At 42.6% G+C, this 16655-nt stretch overlaps 1 protein-coding gene across 1 annotated transcript; it reads right to left on the bottom strand.

Moving 5' to 3' along the window:
* Window positions 1-9559: 9559 nt before the first annotated feature.
* Window positions 9560-13425, bottom strand: LOC121561095 (CD276 antigen-like). The gene is made up of 5 exons (XM_045214479.1): window positions 13416-13425; window positions 12340-12684; window positions 11551-11835; window positions 11295-11429; window positions 9560-9591 (listed from the first exon to the last, which is right to left on the bottom strand). The coding sequence occupies exons 1-5, from the start codon at window positions 13423-13425 to the stop codon at window positions 9560-9562; spliced, it is 807 nt and encodes a 268-aa protein (XP_045070414.1).
* Window positions 13426-16655: the final 3230 nt, after the last annotated feature.

The following is a 16655-nucleotide window of genomic DNA, read 5'->3' as shown; positions in this document are numbered from 1 at the left end:
TTCTTGTAAAGTATTCATGCTTGCAGAATGTCAAGGGAATTGAATGGCCTACCTAACATTGCAGACCCATATGCATGTGTAGATTGAATTGCAAGGCAAATATCGCGATTATCACACCATTACACTAGAAACATAACACATGTATTAGCTACTACATGACTGATACTGCTACATACATGTTGAATAAAAGCATGCTAACGTTACTGTACTGAAGCCTGCATCACGTACACACGATTTCACAAACTTTATCACAACTTCACAGACGTCTTATACCATAAAACAAAGCACGAATTGAAGCGATAGTATGCATTAAAATAGCTACGATTGTAAAAGTATGATTGAAAATGCAGACAAGTGGTGGCTGATTCTACCGGCAGCTACCGATGATGCTGAAACCAATACTCCGTGTATCAGACGTAGATGACACCAGAGATAGAAGTGTATAATAATGTTTTCAATTCGCTTTTCCATTCTTACAACTTCACAGATGTAGCAAAAACATTACATTAGATTTCATTCAAGATTGTAAAAGATACTTACTCTGTAGCTCTCTCCGTGTGACGGAAACATTGATCCGATGCGGGGAAAGTCTCTTCTTCTTCTTCTTCTTCTTCCTCTTCTTCTTCTCCTGTGGGTTTTATGGCGGACTACACCCAAAAAGGTATGTTGCCGCCACCAACTGGACGGTTTATAATATATATAGAATTAAAAAGCCAGAATCCATACCTAATAGTGATACTAACTTAATCCACGCTTATAAATAGTACATTGTCAAAACAAACAAAACTCCCACTTCTTCCCTCTTTTAGTTCTCCATATCTCCCTTTCCAGACTCTAGGACCTGAGAAGGTGGTACGGCTTGTGCCAATATTCCATGTAACTCCTTTGCTGTGAAATCTTTCAGCCCCGGGAACCGCTCCGCCGCAATCACTATGATTTCTATCTTCCAGAACCTTCTCTCCACCTTGGCAGTGCCATCAATTACCATAGCTATAAATGCCACGAAGTCAAACCTTCTAATGTTTAAAATGTCAGGATCCTGCTGGTGAATGGCAACCCCTGCATCCTGCATTGGAGGTCTATCCACTATCATGGACTCTTCTGGTGCAACATTCAAACCCTGAACCCGTTTAACAGCTGCTGCATCTGAAATGCTCTGGACAACCCTGACTTAGGCCACCTCATTCTCTTTCACCCTTGTGGGGCATTCAGAAGATGTGGCTTCATGGTTCCCACTGCAATTGCAACATATCACATATTCATCACTTTTATAACACATAATATGATCCTTTCCACAACTTGGACATCTCGGATTCTCCCTTCTGCAAACACTTGCTACATGACCAAAAGATTTACAATGATCACACTGCATTGGTCTTGGGATAAATGCTCTGACTCTGTAGTTAATATACCCCAACTGCACTTCAGTAGGGAAAGACTCCATATCCAAAGACCTGAAACGTTGTTTACTGTGTTCACTGTGTGTTGGAGAAAGCAGACACCTCTGTTGATGTTTGCTACCCTCTAGTGGTCATGTTGGGTAAGTGCACCTCTAGTGGTCATGTTGGGTAAGTGCACCTCTAATGGTCATGTTTCATGCCTTCTAAGGTGCCTTCATTTGGTTGATTTTGAAGGCCGTGTCGATGTATCCTTCGCCGGGGAGGCTATCCCACTAATACAGTCGTGGTCAAAAGTTTTGAGAATGACACAAATACTAATTTTCACAAAGTCTGCTGCCTCAGTTTTGATGATGGCAATTTGTATATACTCCAGAATGTCATGAAGAGTGATCAGATGAATTGCAATGAATTGCAAAGTCCCTCTTTGCCATGAAAATGAACTTAATCCCCAAAAAACATTTCCACTGTATTTCAGCCCTGCCACAAAAGGACCAGCTGCCATCATGTCAGTGATTCTCTTGTTAACACAGGTGAGTGTTGACGAGGACAAGGCTGGAGATCACTCTGTCATGCTGATTGAGTCAGAATAACAGACTGGAAGCTTTAAAAGGAGTGTGGTGCTTGAAATCATTGTTCTTTCTCTGTTAACCATGGTTACCTGCAAGGAAACACGTGCCGTCATCATTGCTTTGCATAAAAAAAGGGCTTCACAGGCAAGGATATTGCTGCTAGTAAGATTGCACCTAAATCAACCATTTATCGGATCATCAAGAACATCAAGGAGAGAGGTTCAATTGTTGTGAAGAAGGCGTCAGGGCGCCCAAGAAAGTCCAGCAAGCGCCAGGACCGTCTCCTAAAGTTGATCGGGGCACCACCAGTGCAGAGCTTGCTCAGGAATGGCAGCAGGCAGGTGTGAGTGAATCTGCACGCACAGTGAGGCGAAGAGTTTTGGAGGATGGCCTGGTGTCAAGAAGGGCAGCAAAGAAGCCACTTCTCTCCAGGAAAAACACCAGGGACAGACTGATATTCTGCAAAAGGTACAGGGATTAGACTGCTGAGGACTTGGGTAAAGTAATTTTTTCTGATGAATCCCCTATCCGATTGTTTGGGGCATCCGGAAAAAAGCTTGTCCGGAGAAGACAAGGTGAGCGCTATCATCAGTCCTGTGTCATGCCAACAGTAAAGCATCCTGAGACCATTCATGTGTGGGGTTGCTTCTCAGCCAAGGGAGTGGGCTCACTCACAATTTTGCCTAAGAACACAGCCATGAATAAAGAATGGTATCAACACATCCTCCGAGAGCAACTTCTCCCAACCATCCAAGAACAGTTTGGTGACGACCAATGCCTTTTCCAGCATGATGGAGCGCCTTGCCATAAGGCAAAAGTGATAACTAAGTGGCTCTGGGAACAAAACATCAACATTTTGGGTCCATGGCCAGGAAACTCCCCAGACCTTAATCCCATTGAGAACTTGTGGTCGATCCTCAAGAGGCAGGTGGACAAACAAAAACCCACAAATTCTGACAAACTCCAAGCGTTGATTATGCAAGAATGGGCTGCCATCAGTCAGGATGTGGCCCAGAAGTTAATTGACAGCATGCCAGGGCAGATTGCAGAGGTCTTGAAAAAGAAGGGTCAACAATGCAAATATTGACTCTTTGCATAAACGTAATGTAATTGTCAATAAAAGCCTTTGACACATATGGAATGCTTGTAATTCAGTATACCATAGTAACATCTGACAAAACTATCTCATAACACTGAAGCAGCGAACTTTGTGAAGACCAATACTTGTGTCATTCTCAAAACGTTTGACCACGACTTTACATGCACTTGAAGGTAGTTCATTAGAATCACGTTGCAGAAGAAAATGTCCCATGGCTTCAATACCGCCGTCGTGAGGAACATTCGTGTATAACGACTCAACATCAAAAGTAACTAACAAAGTATTCTCAGGGAGAGGATCAAGAGATTCAATAATAGAGACCATACTGCTGGTGTCCTTTACAAAGGAGGGGAGCTGTTATGCGAGTGGTCTAATAAAAAAGTCAGCAAAAGTCGATAAAGGGGCCGTTACTGCATCAATGCCCGCTACAATAGGACGCCCTGGAGGTTTTGTAACATTCTTGTGTAGTTTCGGCAAATAACTTAAATACCCATCCAGGACAGTAAAGATAGTGTTCTGAAATTGGGCAGTGGGGTCACTTCTCAGTTTCTTGTAGAAGGTGTTGTCAAGCAGTTGTCTATGATCATTTACATAAACTGTCCTGTCCATGAATACAACCGACCCACCCTTATTAGCAGGGAGGGTAAGGACTGACGTAGCTGATTGTAAATCAAGCAAAGCTTGTTTTTATCCTTAGGTAAATTATGGAAAGATATGTACTCATGTTTGTTCTTCAGGAGATGAACACTACCTTTTTCAACGAGTCTGCAATATGTCTCAATAGAGTGATTGCGATTGGCTGGAGGTACAAAATAACTCTTACTTCTAAAAGGAGTCAGAGTATGTGCAGGTGAGCAAGCTAAATGTTCAGTTGAAATATCACGATTTGGGGAGCTAAAGTATTCCCTTAAACAGATGTTTCTAAAAAAAAAAAACATGTCTCCCTTAACATCGAAATCTGAGTTGTAGGCACAAAAGAGAACCCTTTATTAAGCAAGGAGACATGGACAGGGCTCAATATCTTGCTCGATAAATGAAAGACATTCAGTCCCGTGGGTTCTGGGACCGTGTGAACGGTCCCCTCTGCCTCCGGTAGTCGTTTCTTCTTACCCTGTCGGCCCAGTCTATCGTTGGATTCAAAACTGGCACTGGAAGCGGATGAGCCGCTGGTTGTAGAGCGTTGGTCAGACGGGATTGGATAGAAGTAAGCAGCCTCCATCCTGCGTCTGTCATGGAGAGGAGGAGCAGTACCTCTTTTGTCAGGGTTTCCCCAGAAGTAGACTTTGTCCTCTGCCTTGTCTTTAATGAGGTGTTCAGTAAGGGTCTGGAACAAACAGACGTGACTGTCATGAGCCTTCATGTACCAAACAAGCTTTTGAGTGTTGGAGGTTCGTCTTCTTGATGTCCCTCACTTGGGGATGACTTATTTTGTTCAATGGACTGTGTTCTAATGATTCATGCACAGATACAGGAAACCAATAAGTGTTCATATTATATATATATATTATATTATTATTATACATGGGATAGTATAAAAGTAATCATTCTACCCCCCCAAAAAAAAAAAACAATATATAAAAATAATAATAATAATAATAATAATTACAAAAACCATAAAATAAAAAACAATAATATATATATATAAAACAACAGAAAATAAAAAATCTACTCAAAAAAAAGTAAAAAATAATAATACAAAAATAATACCACAAAAAAATTATACAAAATAATAATAATTGTAAAGTGGTTGTCCCACTGGCTATAAGGTGAATGCACCAATTTGTAAGTCGCTCTGGATAAGAGCGTCTGCTAAATGACGTAAATTTAAAAATATTCTGAAGAATGACAATTGCTGATTTCTCCCCACGGTTCTGGTTTTGAGGCTTGGGCAGGCTGCAGTTCAACTGTCTAATCCCCTGCAAGGAGAAATACATTTAATGTATATTCCTGTTTGATATGCGTGCATATAATTACATTGGACATGTTTTCCTTTATAATATGACAGTGTTTGTTTTGTATCCAATGCATTTAGCTTACATTAGGATGAAGCAGTGGAGTCCGGTCTTGAGACCACATAAGTGTCTCGGTCTTGTCTCGGCATCTGATACATTTGTTTCCATCTGTCCAATAGTATTTCTCATCCACTTTCACCTAATTCTACTCATTCATGATATTGTTTGACTATTTTGGGAGGTGATGATTTACAGTCGACTCCTGATAAGAGCTCAAATACATTTTTACCTTACCGAATTATTAGATGGCCTGCAAAAAAAATACATTTACGCACTGAAAAAATGAGCGTGGACCAGAATGAGGCGCTCTCCTCTCTATATATAGTTCCTGCATTGAGGAATACCATCTTCAGAGAATGTTGTGATAATTTATCTGCAGATAATCGATGACTGGAGCTCAAAAAGCAACAGTAACAGTAAACAAACCATGGAGCCAAATTAAAGTTTCTTTCACATTCTTTATTTTGACAGGAAGTCAGTGCTGAGACAGGTCTCTTTTCCAGGGGAACCCCGTATACTACCAAACTACACATTCATATACACATTAAAATAAACGTAATTATACACTACAATACATGAAAAACAAAACACAATCATAAAAAATTAATAAAAAATACATTATTCAGTAACAAGGTCAAATACCCCAGAAACAGCAATTCCTCAAATGTTAAAGCACATTGTAGATCATTCCAAACGCAAGGCGCAAGGAAACCAAAGGCTGATTTAGCTAATTCTCTAGACACCAAAGGAGTCTCCAGAGTTAACCAGCCCTGTGAACGGGTTTGGTACCTTGCGATTTAAGAGTAGAGGAAGCTGCACTTTGATAAAACAGTACCACCATAATCAAGAACAGCTAGAAAGGCTGACTGCAAAATATGCGATTCGGTTTCTGACCTTCACAAAAAGGAGCTGTTAACTATTGTGCTTAAACTCCGTTTGTAACTGAATTTATAAAACGATGCCACTCGCGCAATTATGAAATAAATAAGGAGTAAAGAAATAAAGTGGTGGAAAAAGTATCCAAACGTCATACTTGAGTAAAAGTAAAGATACTTTAATAGAAAATGACTCAAGTAAAAGTGACCCAGTAAAATACTACTTCAGTAAATGTCTGAAAGTATTTGGTTTTAAATATACTGAAGTATCAAAAGTAAAAGTATTAATGTAATGCGTACTTGTGTGTGGCAGTCGAAATGTATGGAGTAAAAAGTACATTATTTTCTTTAGGAATGTGGTGAAGTAAAAGTAGTCTAAAATATAAATAGTAAAGTAGTACTTAAGTAGTACTTTAAATTATTTTTACCGAAGTACTTTACACCACTGGAATTATAAATGGAAGAAAATACATAGACTATTGTTCTATGGAGTGTTCTGATTTTGTTTCAATAATATTACATGTCAAAAATAGTAGCACTGGAAAGTTCCATCCTGAGTGATAAATTAGAAGCTTTGAATGACTTTACCAGCAGCTACAGTAAGCTACACACTGCTGTCTGAGTTAAAGCTGCTGTGGTGACTTTACCAGCAGCTACAGTAAGCTACACACTGCTGTCTGAGTTAAAGCTGCTGTGGTGACTTTACCAGCAGCTACAGTAAGCTACACACTGCTGTCTGAGTTAAAGCTGCTGTGGTGACTTTACCAGCAGCTACAGTAAGCTACACACTGCTGTCTGAGTTAAAGCTGCTGTGGTGACTTTACCAGCAGCTACAGTAAGCTACACACTGCTGTCTGAGTTAAAGCTGCTGTGGTGACTTTACCAGCAGCTACAGTAAGCTACACACTGCTGTCTGAGTTAAAGCTGCTGTGGTGACTTTACCAGCAGCTACAGTAAGCTACACACTGCTGTCTGAGTTAAAGCTGCTGTGGTGCTCATTATCCACTTGAATTCCCTGAACATCAACAATCATGCATGTCAGTGCATACAGCATAACAGAGTAAATATAATCTACCTTAAATATATGTATTCAGACCCCTTGACTTTTTCCACATTTTGTTATGTTACAGCCTTATTCTAAAATTGATTAAATCGTTTTTTTCAACATTATCAATCCACACACAAAATGTTAGCAAATGTATTAAAAATAAAAAACTGAACTATCAAATTTACATAGGTATTCAGAACCTTTACTCAGGACTTTGTGGAAGCACCTTTGGCAGCGATTACAGCCTAGAGTCTTCTTAGGTATGACGCTACAAGCTTGGCACACCTGTATTTGGGGAGTTTCTCCCATTCTTCTCTGCAGAACCTCTCAAGCTCTGTCAGGTTGGATGGGGAGCGTCGCTGCACAGCTATTTTCAGGTCTCTCCAGAGATGTTCGATCAGGTTCAGGTCCAGGCTCTGACTGGGCCACTCAAGAATATTCAGAGACTTGTCCTGAAGCCAATCCTGCGTTGTCTTGGCTGTGTGCTTAGGGTCGTTGTCCTGTTGGAAGGTGAACCTTTGCCCCAGTCTGAGGTCCTGAGCGCTCTGGAGCAGGTTTTCATCAAGGATCTCTCTGTACTTTGCTCCGTTCATCTTTCCCTCGATCCTGACTAGTCTCCCAGTCGCTGAAAAACATCTCCACAGCATGATGCTGCCACCAACATGTTTCACCCTAGGGATGGTGCCAGGTTTCCTCCAGACGTGACGCTTGGCATTCAGGCCAAAGAGTTCAATCTTGGTTTCATCAGACCAGAGAATCTTGTTTCTCATGGTCTGAGTCCTTTAGGTGCCTTTTGGCAAACTCCAAGCGGGTCGTCATGTGCCTTTTACTGAGAAGTGGCTTCTGTCTGGCCATTCTACCATAAAGGCCTGATTGGTGGAGTCCAGCAGAGATGGTTGTCCTTCTGGAAGGTTCTCCCATCTCCACAGAGGATCTCTGGAGCTCTGTCAGAGTGACCATTGGGTTCTTGGTCACCTCCTTGACCAAGGCCCTTCTCCCCGATTGCTCAGTTTGGCCGGGTGGCCAACTCTAGGAAGAGTCTTGGTGGTTCCAAACTTATTTCAATTAAGAATGATGGAGGCCACTGTGTTCTTGGGGACCTTCAATGCTGCAGAAATTGTTTGGTACCCTTCCCCAGATCTGGGTCTGAATACTTATGTCAATAAACAATTTCAGTTTTTATTTTTAATACATTTGCTTAAGATTCTAAAAACCTGTTTTCACTTTGTCAATATGGGGTATTGTGTGTAGATTGATGGGGATTTTTATTTATTTAATCAATTTTAGAATAAGGCTGTAATGTAACAAAATGTGGAAAAAGGGAAGGGGTGTGAATACTTTCCGAAGGCACTGTATCTAAACCGGCACCTCTATCACCCCCACCAGTTGGTGGCGCTCTTTTTCACGCTGATTTTCAAAACGACTTCTCCGGAAATCCGTTGCAGTGACAGAGACTCTAGGCAGTGTATCCACCATCTCTTCATGGGAACTCAAACACTACAGACCCGTTGTCCTCACGTCTCCCCGTCTCCTCCGAAAGGTCCAAAATCATTACTCTCTAACCCAGTCAATGGAGGCTGGTGGGAGGAGCTATAGGAGGACAGGCTCATTGTAATGGCTGAAATGGAATCAATGGAACTGAGTCAAACATGTGGTTTCCATATGTTAGATACTGTTCCATTGTTTCCCAAAACAAAACTGTGCACCCCTTTGGGTCCCCAGGACCAAGATTGAGAAACACTAACCCTCACCAACTCAACCCAACTGCAGATTACAGGCTAGTCTACCTTTAAGGCAAAGTTACAGGATAGAGGAGCACCTGGTGATTTTGGCAGGGAAGTTACAATGCCCCTCTTTGGCACAGTGAGAGGTCATCGTGACCCCAGAGACAAATCTTAGCACATGAGAAGACCCTGATCAGAATATCCCTTCAGCAACTCCCTACGCGTGACCTCTGCCGCGACCCCGGCAATTCAAAACAGTCTCCCTCTTTCCAACTCAGCCAGGCTTTGATTGCTTCTGTACGCAATAACTGGTGCTTTTACTAGTAAAGTGCATTGTCCCTGTCAAATAAATGAATACATCGGCACATATTACTGACTACCTAAGCGACACCAAAGATGGCGGATGCAACAACAAATGCTGACGACATAGTGCTATATATGGAGCGGTAGGCAGACTAGTGGTTAAGCGCATGGGGCCAGTAACCAAAAGGTTGCTGGTTCCAATCCCTGAGCCACCTAGGTCAAAAATCTGTCGGTGCCCTTGAGCAAGGCACTTAACCCTAGTCGCTCTGGATATGAGCTTCTGCTAAATGACTAACATGTAAATATAGCGATGCATAGTCCTATATAGTCATAGGCAAGCATGGTCCTTGGTAGCGCATGTAACTCCAGGATAGTGTTTTTGATTCCTGGGACCGTCCATACAGGTCTGCTAAATGGCATATAAAACTATTATTATAAATTAGATATTTTACAATCTTTTAAACCTTTGACAGACTGGGTTCACTGGCCTCATCTTCCTCATTCTTCGTCGTCTCCTTGTTCTTCTTCATTAGGGTTCTGCATTACTGACGTCCAACGCTCCTGTTTAAATGGATGAGAGACAGGACTTGAACACAACCGTCTAACATGTCACATGAACACAGTCAACTAAGTATGTGTTTCACATCCCTGGACTGGTGAAATCTACTATGTAGTCAATTCCTCTGTTCAACCTCTTGACCATGTAGACCAGTGGTCACCAACCTTTTCTGAGTCAAGATCACTTTGAGTGAAAAAGCAGGCCGAGATCTACCCCTCAGATTCTCTTTTAAACATGACTGAAAAAACATAAGCAACATTAACCAATTAAAAACTGTTCTGTAGCAATGAGGTTTGTGCAGTAGGCTATAAGTCCAATACATTATCACTGCATATTGGCTATATCTTGTTCTTCTCAGACCACTTAGAAATTATATTTTATAAAATGTGTTATATGATCACACTGGTAATAGATCATGTGTTGTATTATTTGTGAGGCACAGCTAAGTGAGAATAATAATTAGCTTTTATTTTTACTGAACTGATGACAGAGAGAGTGGTGAGGCTGACTGATGACCTGTATCTGATGGTCAGTCTGAGGGGAGGGAGAGAGCAGTGGTGAGGCTGACTGATGACCTGTATCTGATGGTCAGTCTGAGGGGAGGGAGAGAGCAGTGGTGAGGCTGACTGATGACCTGATGGTCAGTCTGAGGGGAGGGAGAGAGCAGTGGTGAGGCTGACTGATGACCTGATGGTCAGTCTGAGGGGAGGGAGAGAGCAGTGGTGAGGCTGACTGATGACCTGTATGGTCAGTCTGAGGGGAGGGAGAGAGCAGTGGTGAGGCTGACTGATGACCTGTATCTGATGGTCAGTCTGAGGGGAGGGAGAGAGCAGTGGTGAGGCTGACTGATGACCTGTATCTGATGGTCAGTCTGAGGGGAGGGAGAGAGCAGTGGTGAGGCTGACTGATGACCTGATGGTCAGTCTGAGGGGAGGGAGAGAGCAGTGGTGAGGCTGACTGATGACCTGTATCTGATGGTCAGTCTGAGGGGAGGGAGAGAGCAGTGGGGAGGCTGACTCTCACCCGACTCACTGTCCCTCCACCCTCCTTCCCTCTGCTGAGAAAAGGACAGTCGTCCAGCTGATGGCAAAACTCAAGTCACACTAAGTGTTGACAGTGCTGAATAACAACAAACATGAACTTAAACGTTTTTGAAATCTCACAGCATCAACTTTGCTGTATTCGTTGAGTCTCTCTCTAGTCTTGGTTTTAAACGTTTTGAAATCTCACAGCATCAACTTTGCTGTGCGTTAGAGGCTTTGTTTTAAACCTATGGCTCGAAGAAACTGTGCAGACACGGTGATCTGAGCTATCTGATTGGCCAGTGGTCGGCCTATAGGAGCACTTGATTTGCTCTCTGGACCTGCCGGGTAGGCAGAGTTCTATGATGTTGTATGTTCACATGAAATGGGAACACTTTTCCTTCCCGGCACCAGGGCTGCTGAATCAAGTGGACCTACTGCAAACAGCACCAAAAAATTAAAATAAATAGGAACACAAGGCTTTATCGTTGGGTTTTTTACAGAAATGTTTGGTGCTCGACTAGGAATGTCTTGGAGATGGAGCAGTCAATCGCGATCGACCGGTTGGTGACCACTGATGTAGACAGACATGAATTACCTCTCTCTTTAGGTTGTTTTATATAGCGCAATTAGACCTCCACCAGCTAACACTACCACACCAGGAAGTAACTCCCATGACTTACGTTTCTCCATGCTGATGGTCAATATCCCTTTTCTTATCAACAGGTAGAGACCTCCAACTCCAACAAGAGCTGTGACTCCAGCTGCAACAAGACCTGTCAGCCACAAGGACTGGCACTGCTTAGGAAACATTTGATCTGAAACACAGGATGTAGAATTATTACAATACCTAATGCGTATTACACCTGAAATGACTTAAACAACAGGACATTTTTTACCGATAGTGCCTTCTTTCAAATATCCAAAACAGACCCTCACCTGGAATATGAACCCGTCTCTCCTTCATGTGTTTGATCTCCGGCTGTTGAACCCGACAGGTGAACGTGTTGTTGTCCGTTTTCGGGACGATGACATGGCTTGTCACAGTGTAGCAGCCTTCACGGTCTCTGGATGTCTCTGGAGGTCCAGCAGCAGGGAGGACACGTCCATGAACGTCACACCACTCCATGACAGGCTCTGGGTAGCAGCCTTCAGCCTCACAGCGCAGGACCACCTCATCACCTTTGATTCCTTCAATGGAGATAACTGGTCGAGACGCTGCACCTATAGAGATACAGAGATATACCACGGCTCTCAGCCAATCAGCATTCAGGGCTCAAACCACCTTGTTTATAATGTTATACCACGGGTATGACAATAAAATAATTACGTTGGTAACCAGTTTATAATACCAATAAGGCAACTCAGGGTTTGTGGTATGTGGTCAATATCCCACGGCTAATGGCTATATCCAGGTTGCGTCGTGCATAAGAACAGACCTTAGCCGTGGTATATTGGCCATATTCCACACCCCCTCGTGACTTATTGCTTAAATATAACAAGGGTTTGCTGATACTTATGGACCTTAAAATTCTAAAAGTAACTTCCAATGACTCACAGCATTGTACATTGAATTAGCTGGGGTTATCACACTATTAAGGTTAGCATGTAGGCTAACCAATCTAACTAATACTCATCAGGCAATGGACTTGACATTGAACTCACCCTTGATTTCATGTGATCTGTCTCTTAAGGGGGATTGGGTGGTCGGCAGGTGTGTTGACTCACCAACAATGAGTTGAATGGTGGTTTTCTGGTGGTCCAACAGTGGAACGTAACAGGTGTAGTTTCCAGCATCAGAGAGTTCCACTCTGGTCAGCTTTAAACTAGCGTTGCCTTCCACTAGTTCTTCTTTAAACAGTGACGTCCTTCCCCCGAATGGTGGATTCTGGAGCAGAAAGTTATCCTTCTCATCTCTGTAAAGATGCACCTCTTTTGGTTTTAGGTCAGGTCTCTGCCATTCTACTGTCTGATACACAGCGCTAACGGTGGGTCTCAGGGTGCAAGGCAGGATGACGTCGTCGCCAACTAAGGCCACAATGGGCTCAGCAGAACCAGCAACCTGAACTGTCCCTGAGAGAAACAGATTACAGAGTGATATACTTTGAGACAAAGCAAGACACAGGCCTACTGAATGATGAGCAGGTTGACAGTGACTCCCACACTAAAACCATCTCACTAAATAGTAGGGATCAGTTAGAATAATCGGTTTATCGATTAGTTGATCGAGGGTGTTTGAATCAATCACAGATACGGAAAAGGCTGCATCTCCCACAGACAGCTGATCTCTCTTTAGTGAGAGCTTTATACAAGGGAACCTCAGGAGCCACGTTTTAAAGGTCCAATGCAGACGTTTTTAGCTCATTATCAAATCATTTCTGGGTAACAATTAAGTACCTTACTGTGATTTTTTTCACTTAAAATTGTCAAAAAGAAACAAAAATAGAATCTTAGCAAAGAGAATTTCTCAAGCAAGAATGTATCTAGGACTGTCTGGGAGTGGTCTGAGTGGGGAGGGGGAAACTGAAAACTAGCTGTTATTGGCAGAGAGGTTTGGAACTCTTTCTTATTGGTCTATTAACTAATTTACCGCATGGTGATGTCACCATGGAAGGACAAAACTCCATCCCACCAAAACAGGCTGAAATTTCAGTCAGTCTTTTCAAACAGCTCTTACACTAAAAGGGCATTATCATCATTTACACAATTTCACAGTATTATTCCAACCTCAGTGTGGAAATCAAACACAGGAAAATCACATTTTTGACTGCACTGGGCCTTTAATAGCTCTCCTGGACGGTTACCTGCAGACATTTCTTTAAAGCCGCAATCAGCCATTGAAACAATAACGAAGCCTATTCCCTGTTTTGGTAAAAAACTGAAGGAGGGGACTGAAGACATGTAACCACTCTCAAGTTAATAGACAGAGCTATGGGTGCAATTACTGACCATCCATGACATCAAACTGTTACACCTGCAAATCTGTGTACACGACAAATAAACTTTGATTTGGCCCCGGTTTCCAATAAGTATCTTAAGGCTAAGTTTATCGTTAGAACCATAGGATCCTATCCGATGCTTTTGGGAAACCGGGCCCTGTTCCATTCTATAGATGCTGTGTATAAGAAAGTTTAAGAAAGTTTGAGAAAGTAACGTTACAACCGCAAAATCCACATTAGCACTAGCTAGCAAACGTACTTAACGCCTGTGTCACTTGATGTTGATGATATAGTGATGATGTACATTAACATTGTACACAACCAGCAGGGCAAAGAAGTCTTCATATTGGCCGGTTAAGCGTCCAACGTTATGGTGCTCCGGTTAAAGCGGCAGGATCAGGATACATTGACAAGCGGGGAAGAGGCAGGAAACATCTCTGCTGAGCCGCTGCTTCACACACATCCCTCCCCTCCAATGACACAGGCAGGATCAGGCAGAAACGTTATGAGTGAGTGGTGTTGAGGTCCAGAGGTGTGTGTGTGTGTGTGTGTGTGTGTGTGTGTGTGTGTGTGTGTGTGTGTGTGTGTGTGTGTGTGTGTGTGTGTGTGTGTGTGTGTGTGTGTGTGTGTGTGTGTGTGTGTGTGTGTGTGTGTGTGTGTGTGTGTGTGTGTTTTGAGAGTGTGTGTTTTGAGAGTGTGTTTGTTAAGGCTATAGTTATTTACTGAGTCATGTGAGTGACAGGAGCAGTAGGCGCGCACATTGACACGTTTTTACCGGTTGTAGGTAGGCTATTTAAATTGTCAATATGGAGGCACCTATTTCCAACCCTTTTTCCATAAAACATTAATACTCTAGAACTGATGCACATCAATAAATAATGGAGACAAAGCACTGGAAAACGACTTTGGGCGCACTAGAGCTCAATCTATAAATCCACTCCGAGATGGTTTAAACCGCATTCCCTTCCTGTGCCCAAGCGCAATAGCTCAAAAGACCGCCTCCCATTGGTTGCCGAGCGCTGGGCGATGACCAATCATATCGAGTGGTTGGTTCCCATGACGACTTGGACGCTATTCGACCCAAGGCGGAGACTTTCTTCATCAAAGATGGCGGACAGAAATACTAGCTAGGATGGAAGCAAATGTTAGTCATTATAACGTCGTAACGAATCATGCAAAAAAATGTACATTTGAGAGGAATATGTTAGTTAATGTAGAGACAAACGATTATGCATAGTTTTTTGTCATGAAGTTAATTTACGAAAATCGCGATTTAGCAAGCTAGCTGACTAGGTAACATTAGCCAGCTAGCTTTATGGACGTTGTGACATGAGTATGTACTTCTGGTTGTTTAATGTTTTAGGGACTCCTGAGGAAACCAGCAAACCAGGCTGTCGTCTTGGGAAACAGTGGATTTAAAGAATCTAGCTAGATAAAGCATTTACTGCAAATTGAATGTACAATTTTATTGCTTATTGTGCAGTGGAGGATAAAAAATACCTGTATGTCTATGGATGTGTAGCTAGCTATGTAGATGATCTGTGAATGGACCCTAAAACGTTTGGTATAAATATTAGTTCAGAACCTAGCTATGAACCTCAGCTATCATAGCCGGTTGTATCGACTTCAAAACAGTCTGAATGGCATCAATGAAGTCTATGGATTAAGTAGAATATAACATTACTTTATTGTGCCAAGGATGCAAGTCGTATATACATGTAGTTATTACCAAGCATGAGATCCCCACATTGTAGCCTTTACATTTAATATATTCACTGATCATGTACTCTACCTTGGCAAATAAAGGTGTGGTTCGGGTAAGAATGTCTGTGAGACATTAGTTTTCAGTCATATCCAATACCAGGAGTATCAAACTCCAGTCTTTGATTGATGCTGTGTCTGCATGTATGTATTACAATTATACACTTCAACCGTGTTTACCAATCCTGGTCCTGGGACATCAATGGTTACACATTGTAACTATGCAATAGAGTACTAACATGATTTAACTAGTTAAAGGCTGATTTGTAATTCTTGAGTAAGACCTTTAAACAGATCAACATTCACAAGGCCGCAGGGCCAGACGGATTACCAGGACGTGTACTCCGAGCATGCGCTGACCAACTGGCAAGTGACTTCACTGACATTTTCAACCGGTCCCTGACAGAGTCTGTAATACCTACATGTTTCAAGCAGACCACCATAGTCCCTGTAGAATTGGTAACACATTACGCCGTGAAGGACTGAAATCCTGCAGCGCCCGCAAGGTCCCCCTGCTAAAGAAAGCACATATACAGGCCCGTCTGAAGTTTGCCAATGAACATCTGAATGATTCAGAGGAGAACTGGGTGAAAGTGTTGTGGTCAGTTGAGACCAAAATCGAGCTCTTTGGCATCAACTCAACTCGCCGTGTTTGGAGGAGGAGGAATGCTGCCTATGACCCCAAGAACACCATCCCCACCGTCAAACATGGAGGTGGAAACATTATGCTTTGGGGGTGTTTTTCTGCTAAGGGGACAGGACAACTTCACTGCATCAAAGGGACGATGGACGGGGCCATGTACCGTCAAATCTTGGGTGAGAACCTCCTTCAGGGCATTGAAAATGGGTCGTGGATGGATATTCCAGCATGACAATGACCCAAAACACACGGCCAAGGCAACAAAGGAGTGGCTCAAGAAGAAGCACATTAAGGTCCTGGAGTGGCCTAGCCAGTCTCCAGACCTTAATCCCATAGAAAATCTGTGGAGGGAGCTGAAGGTTCGAGTTGCCAAACGTCAGCCTCGAAACCTTAATGACTTGGAGAAGATCTGCAAAGAGGAGTGGGACAAAATCCCTCCTGAGATGTGTGCAAACCTGGTGGCCAACTACAAGAAACGTCTGACCTCTGTGATTTTTTTTATTTATTTTTTATTTCACCTTTATTTAACCAGGTAAGCCAGTTGAGAACAGGTTCTCATTTACAACTGCGACCTGGCCAAGATAAAGCAAAGTAGTGCAATAAAAACAACACAGAGTTACATATGGGGTAAAAAAAACATAAAGTCAGAAATACAACAGAAAATATATATACAGTGTGTGCAAATGTAGCAAGTTATGGAGGTA

Source organism: Coregonus clupeaformis, unplaced genomic scaffold (genome assembly GCF_020615455.1).
Source record: "Coregonus clupeaformis isolate EN_2021a unplaced genomic scaffold, ASM2061545v1 scaf0265, whole genome shotgun sequence".
NCBI lineage: Eukaryota > Metazoa > Chordata > Actinopteri > Salmoniformes > Salmonidae > Coregonus > Coregonus clupeaformis.
Note: the sequence above shows the minus strand (reverse complement) of the source record. Positions and strands in the feature narration are given on the sequence as shown.